Consider the following 7,372-nt stretch of genomic DNA (forward strand, 5'->3'; position numbering starts at 1 on the left):
CAATACAAAGTAAGTTCTTTTCCGAAGGTGTAATCAAATTTCTTGCAACATTCAACATTCTTTTGATTGAGGTCACTAACTGCTGATCAAGCACGGATAATAAGTTGGGGATACACAACAGATGGATGTACTGAGAAATAAACTGCAGAGAATCATCGTTGGGACACCAAATGCAACTCACAAGTCACGAATGCACGTAAATAAAACAGTGCAAACAAGAACTAAAGAATGGAAAGAAAACTGGAAGAGGAAACCAGGAAAAGAGAGAGATTGAAAATATCATTGTATATATTTACATACGATGAACTCTGCCCTATAGAGAAGTACCTAAATACAATCTAAATCTGACTTTGAAACTACGCGTACAAAATAGCTACCTTTTGCTTGTCCATTCAATACTTTCTTAGTTCCTCTCAGTTCCTTGAATCGGAGGATAAAAGGGTTTGATTTGATATTGTTAGCATTAGGGAAGGAGTTAAGTGATTTGAGCTTTTTACACTTGTGTTGTCAGGCTGGAAGGCACTCATTTTAGCTGTAAAATATGACTTTTCAGGCTACATTCTTTTACCTGGCAACATGAACACTTTTAGTTAAAAAGCTAACAGCATTAAAGGTAAAATGCCAAGAGCTACAAGATCAGGATATATATGGCTCCTCTACTAAGTATAACAAAAGCACTAAAATGAATTTTACTTCTATACCACCTTCTTAATTCTTTGTAAGAGTAAACCAAACACAATTACCTGCAAGGCTGCAATGGTTGACAATAGATCCTTGCACTGATAAAGCCTATTACACTCCTTCCGACTTGCCTTTTCAAGTTCCACCACCAAAGAGTTTACTTCCTCAACCTATGGTAATGCAAGGATAAATAAACTGTTAACACAGTTGACAATGATCAGTTGACAATGATCGCACAAAGCCATCTTCGGAAGGTTCATAATTCAGCCAACACTAGGTTGTATGCTCACAATAAAAATCAGTCACGACAAAGTGTTTATATTTCCATTTGCGAGTCACCAAGAGAAGGTAGCAGATCATTTCCAGTATTAGGCTCCTGGCAAGGCAGAAGTATTATAATGGCAATTCCATAAAATTTATGCAGCTTCTTTGGGGGGTTAGGGTTTTGAAGGGGTATTCACTGGGAGGCCAACATGGCCAGCTCTGAGCAACAAAATATGCAGTAGCCGCCCTTCATCCTAGAAATCCCTTCCATCTATATCAAGATTAAACTTTAGACCTCCAGCTAAGCACAAACACTGGACTATCTAAAACTTGAAAGAAAAGGGCTTAAACACTGATACATTAAGGCTATGCTTGTTTCTTGTAAAATATGTTTCCATAAAATATTTCTCATTTTCTCATGTTTGGTTCAGTTGGAAAAACTTGGTCAACAGAAAATATTTACAATCAAAGGGGAAAAAAAAGCTTGAAACAAAGGAAGACAACTTACTGTTCTCAAGAGATGAAAATATTTTACAAAATCATCTTTTTTCATATATACCAAACACCAAACAATCATTTTCAAGGAAATTTTACTTAAAATAGCCAAGCAAAGAAAAATGATATATTTCCAGGAAATATTTTTTACATAAATCCAAAAACAAGTTATTTCACATGTGACAAACAGAGCATAACATGGCAAAATGTTCACTTATTGATACTGAATAAAATCCAGAAAAGAATGAATGCAAGAATGAATGTTAAAAAAGGAAATGAAAGAGAGGAGTGGGAAGAGGAAAATAATGACCTTGGATAACAGTATGCAAATTGAGGATGCCATTGCCTGCATCACATCAACCGCTGAACATATAGCATCCTTCAGGTTCTGGACATCTGCCTGTAGAGTTACAAATCAAATAAAGCAATTATCAGAAACCCAACTGAAACCAACATGCCCAAAATGAAAATCACGTCAAGGAAAATGGCACATACCCTTGCCCCACCAACAACAGGCAGACGGAGTGTGCTAGCCTGCAAAGCTTCAATGGCTCCCGATAAAGAATGGGAGTAATCCTGGTCAATCAATGCCAATTCTTCTAAATATAGCATCTGCAACAATCATGCACCATTAGTTTAAAACACAAAATCACTTGAAATAAACTACCTTTAAGCTCTCCAATAAAGCATGCATCTCCATTAAAATAAAACTTTGATTTGGCCATTGCTCTTTAATAAAACAGAGTAAACTTAAATAGCATTCAAAGCAATGACATGGTTGAAATCAAGTCATATATGGTTTGAAAATCTTTGACAATCCATTCAAGAACACAGCCTAATGAGAGTCAAGTTTATATGAAAAAGCGTGTGTATGTATGTGACAAACATAGAGGATTTAAACACTTTAAATCACGGGATTTAAATATTAGCTTAAAATGACAAATGCCACATCTTAAAATTCAATTTATTAGAAACACTTCAAAAGTGCACCAGTAAAATTTGCATAATTTACTAAAACGAGTACAGCAACATAGGAAAACGTAGTGCTTGCATGTATGATGGGGATGATGCAGTCGTATCTTACTTGCCCCTTGAGGATGGAAATCAACTTCAAATTATGTCTTAGCCACTGTAACTCTGTTCTTTTTGCTCTAACAGATTCATACAGTTTTGATGTTGTTACACGTGCATTATACAGGCTTTTCTGGTACAGAGAAGAACATTTAGACAAGAAAATTCCTCTTAGATAATTTGATTAGTTAAGTTAAATTGCATAATAAATGAGTCACCCAAAATAAAAATGAAAGGTAAGCATGGCAAAAATCAATACATCCATCATATCGGCCAAAAGTGGAAATGCTGGGTGTTACTATTATTTAGATATCCTTAAATAGCTTGACTTTGGCCACAATCTTACTAAACGCTAGAAGTGATAGATGGACACATCTACAACACGTGTCTTCTCACATGGACAAGCTATTACAGTCTATCAGGCTTTAGTGAAAAATATTAATAGCTCAACATGAATAATATAATTGTGAGTTTCATGTTATAGAATTGACTTAATCAAAAAAAAATTAGAAGGGAACTAAAACATAGGGGAGGGGGTCTGAGCAATTATTTTTAGTCAAAGCTTCTAAAAGAAATTTTGAAAACCTAGCACCCATGACCTGTCTACACGATAAAAATAAGCGAACTGCAGAATCAGCTTCCTATCATATTAAATACAAGGGTAAAAACTAAAAATCAATCTTTTCTCCATCTCATCTCAAGCCAAGAAAATATTCATCTTGTCAGTATGGTTTCATTAACAATACAAATTCTTCGTTAATAATAGTCCTCAATCCCATAATTAAGAAGGTTTGACCCGTATATAAAAATTGTCGCTCAATAAGTTGTCATTATTAAGAATTTAGGCTGGCAGATGAAAAGCAATATACTAGAAATTTATATTCACCTTACAATCGCACCCTCCACAAAACTTTAAAAAGCTAAACTCACGCGATTTGACAATTATATTTTTTTTCCACTGATCCCCTACTATGTTTATTGCCATATTAACAGATCATCTTCACCCTTGAAGACATGAAACTCAAAACTAGACTTGATGGATGGTTGTACCTAGATGGGAATTTAATGCCAAAATACCAAAATAAGAGGGCAGAGCGCCAAATGACATTGCCCCATCTCCAATGGCTAAGCCTCTTGTTAGGCTTTTCAGGCAGTAAGTTTCCTTTTAACCATGTCAGAAACTACGAAAAAAAGCAGAATGTTCAAAGGGATTTTCAACTGCCCCACCCCACCTCCACCTCCACCAATCATACATCATCAACCAATCAATTTACATGACCTTACACCAGTCATCATGGCACAAATTTGATATCAACCTATAAGTTCTTCCCTACTGCTTATGCAAAGCATTAGCAGGAACTAGCAAGTTCCCTTCCACTAGCAGTTCACAAATGTGACCAACTAGTTGTGCAAAAAATTCATCTCCTTCTGTTGTGAATGACCATGACTATTTACTTCTTGATTGCCAATCAACCTCAAGACAGCTCTTCAGTTTTTATTAGGCATTACTTAAACCATCCAGATTAGATCAAATCCCTAAGTTAAAAAAAAATGAAAATCGGCACTTCTCACTGACAATTATATCAATGGTAGAACACCAATGGCAGGACAACATGGAAAGAAGCAGCAAAGATATTATTATGGTTTCCTTTCCACTAAAATACTCTATGCCATTCATCAACTGGTAGTAGTTACCAAGCAAAATACACAAAATAAAGAAAATATATACTAAATCATAGAAAACAGAGATCATACCTCTACATTCAACCTCTGGGCTGACAAAACGTAATCAGCTCTGGCATTGACAAAACGCCATTGCAACATCCGATTATGCAAAATCCTTAACAAATGCACCTCCACAATCCGATTCTCCCCAATCCTCCCTCTCCTAATATCAGCTGCAAAGCTCAAAATTGAAAAGGTGCTACTCACATTGCTCAAATTACTACTGACAACACCTCCCACAGCATTCCTCACTCTCGAAGGACTCATTCCCCTCATAGGAGACAATGAAGCTCCTGATAATGTCCCAAACTTACTAGGTGATGCAGGCCGTAACGCTCCGCCACGTATAGGAGACAACTGTCCCCGACTATTAACAACTCCTTTTGGAGAAGATACCGGACTATCACCTCCAAACTTCTTTGGTGCAATAAGTTTAGCAGGTGTAGGTCCTTTTAGTCCGGCATTCCGAGAACCTGGCGACCCAGGCTCTGGTTGCCGCCTGATTCTACTATTAGTCTCTTTCCAAAACCTTGCCGGCACAATTAATCCACGAGCTCCACGCTCCCCTTGTCCTCCGACACCAACAGCATTTCCACTGCTACTCTCTGAAGTAGTACCAGATGATGCACTCTCAGTATCAGAAGCCAAACGATGCTCACTATGCACAGCAGATCCGTTAACATCCAACGGCTTTGCGGATTCAATTGCACTAGAGTCAGAGCTCAATCTGCTTTCAATTGAAGACCTAATAATATTGTTGTTGTTGTTGTTGCTGCTGCCCACCATTGAATTTTGCAATGCCCTAACAACATTCAAATTGACTCCAGATCCAGCTAATTTCTTCCCATCATCAGAACAATCCATGCTTCTAGTCATGGAATTCTGTTGCCTCAATCTCCCTGGCCACCGACGTTGCTCCATAGTCCTTGAATTCTCCGCCTGATCAGCTCCTCTGGTAGGTATTGGAGTGGTTGCTTTACGCCTCTCCGGTGTTCCTTTTCTTACAGCACTGGGAGACGAAGTTGGCTTCGCTTTACTCACTTGAAACGAAAACGACTCTCCTTGAAACGACACCGATAATCTTCTCGTTGAAGTAATCAACATTCTCTGAGCATTCGTTATCTCACCACCACCACCACCACCACAATTGGCATTTCCTATTCTCGAATCAAGAGAGTTAGTTCTCGGAGTAGCCGGACGCCTACGCTCCAATGACTGTGACCGTTTGATTGCGGAAGCAGCGGAAGGAGTTGGAGTCATCATGGCCGTTCGTCGTGAAATTGACGGTGATGCGCACCGGTTAAATGTTGAAGTAGAGGATGCCGATGCCGATGACAAGTAGCGAGAACTGACTTCCCGGGATTTGGGACGGCGAGGAGCGAGAGCATTGTCAGGGTCTGATGGTAATAAAGGAGGCCTTGCAGGGTTTAGGTTTTGCGTTGTTCTTGCTGTTGATCTCGTTTTGGGGTTTATCGGTGTTGAAACTGCAGTTACCATTGTCGTGAGAAAATAAATTCAAAATTCAATTCAGATATCATTCTTCGTCGAAACCCTAATATCTGTTTAAAACCCAGACAATTAATTTATTAAAAAATAATTATAGAGGGAATTAAGGAGATAAATCAGTGAGTGAGAGTGGATTTAGAGAGAGTGTGAGAGAAACAAAAATTGACCGGGGAGTTTTTTTATGACCGTTACCGTTTCCCGGCGTGATAGTAGAGAGGGTGGTGTCGTTTAACTGGAGGCGAGATTTTGGAGCATAACTGTCGTCCTACAATTTTTTTTTCTAATAAATGTGAATATAGACACGGTTTTTGAAGATTTGATGTACTCGCTGGTTATATATGGGGTTGGAGACTCGCGCGTTAAGGAGGTGACGTGGTTAATAATGGGGGTAGTTTTGGAAATGGGCAAGGAGAATGTTGCGTTTTGATGACGTGGCTATACTTGAAAGCGAGTTTGTGGGTTAGTTTTGTACGCTATACTGGAGGTGTGTGAGAAGAAAGGGGCAGCGTGTGAATCTTTGGAGCGACGCTACGCAAATGACACTGCGCTGAATTTAAATTTCTTTAGAATTATGGAAAAAATAGCCGTTTTGATTTTGACATGTGTGAAACTACTCCATTGGATACAGTTAAATCTGTTTTTTTTTAATTATTTTTTATTTAAAAAATATCAAATTAATATCTTTAATATATTAATATTAAAAATAAAAAATATTTTGTTAATTAAAAAATAACTTTACAAAAATAATTTCCACTACATCGTTAAATACACACTAATTTCTATCATGGCTAAAATGTTAATATAAATAAATAAATAAAAAAAGGTGTCAAAATAACGTTAATGACGATTTGTTTGGCGTTAACTAAAACTCTTAGCTTCACCTAAAAGTAAATTGAATGTAAGATCTACGAGGAAGAAATTTCAGTTCAAACTAGAGTTGCTTAAGGTAAAACGAAAAGTAATTTTCAAAGTAAGTCATTGGACTGGGGAGGACAAAGACAGTCACAGTGAGGGGAAATATATCTTTATTTAACTTTGTTTTGTTAGCTAAAACAATTCCTCATCATCATTTGATCATATTCACCATGCTTTTCCTATACCCAAATGATGGTTTGTGTCTCTTGCTTGAGGTAAAATGGAAAGTGATATTCAAAGTAAGACATCGGACAAATAGAAATCATGGTCAGACAACCTAATTGTGCTGACAAGACATTTATTCATGGATTTATTCAGGCAATAAAAGAGGGATGGGATGGACAGACTTCAATGCCCTTTTGTTTTTCTAGTTAGATTCCAAGACATATCATCTAAAAATAATAATTTAATAATCATATTTTAATCATCTCTTGAAGTAAAATATTTCACTATTAAATGGGGGGTAATGATGTTTTGTGCGTGGTAATGTGTTCTAAGGTTTCATTTAACTATGATTAGTTAGTATTTTATGATAAAAATAAATAAATACAAAGAAATGAAGAAACATGTTTGATTAAAAATATAAATAAAGACAAAATAGATTTATTTACATAATAATTTTTAATTGAATTTATATACTTTTAAAACATGAAATATATTCTGTGGCCTTATTATATATTTTTTTCAAGATAATAACAAAATGTTGCTTTTTGAA

At 36.6% G+C, this 7,372-nt stretch overlaps 1 protein-coding gene across 2 annotated transcripts; it reads right to left on the reverse strand.

Moving 5' to 3' along the window:
• Window positions 1-241: 241 nt before the first annotated feature.
• On the reverse strand, window positions 242-6,041 carry LOC7497334 (QWRF motif-containing protein 2). 2 transcript variants are annotated; one of them, XM_024585572.2, is made up of 6 exons: window positions 4,267-6,041; window positions 2,525-2,644; window positions 1,936-2,052; window positions 1,751-1,840; window positions 744-851; window positions 242-568 (listed from the first exon to the last, which is right to left on the reverse strand). In XM_024585572.2, the coding sequence occupies exons 1-6, from the start codon at window positions 5,731-5,733 to the stop codon at window positions 524-526; spliced, it is 1,947 nt and encodes a 648-aa protein (XP_024441340.1). In that variant the 5' UTR covers window positions 5,734-6,041; the 3' UTR covers window positions 242-523. The 2 variants fall into 2 exon arrangements, with proteins under 2 accessions (XP_024441340.1, XP_024441341.1); XM_024585573.2 differs by lacking the exon at window positions 2,525-2,644.
• Window positions 6,042-7,372: the final 1,331 nt, after the last annotated feature.

The sequence above is a fragment of the Populus trichocarpa genome, chromosome 14 (assembly GCF_000002775.5).
Source record: "Populus trichocarpa isolate Nisqually-1 chromosome 14, P.trichocarpa_v4.1, whole genome shotgun sequence".
Taxonomy (NCBI): domain Eukaryota; kingdom Viridiplantae; phylum Streptophyta; class Magnoliopsida; order Malpighiales; family Salicaceae; genus Populus; species Populus trichocarpa.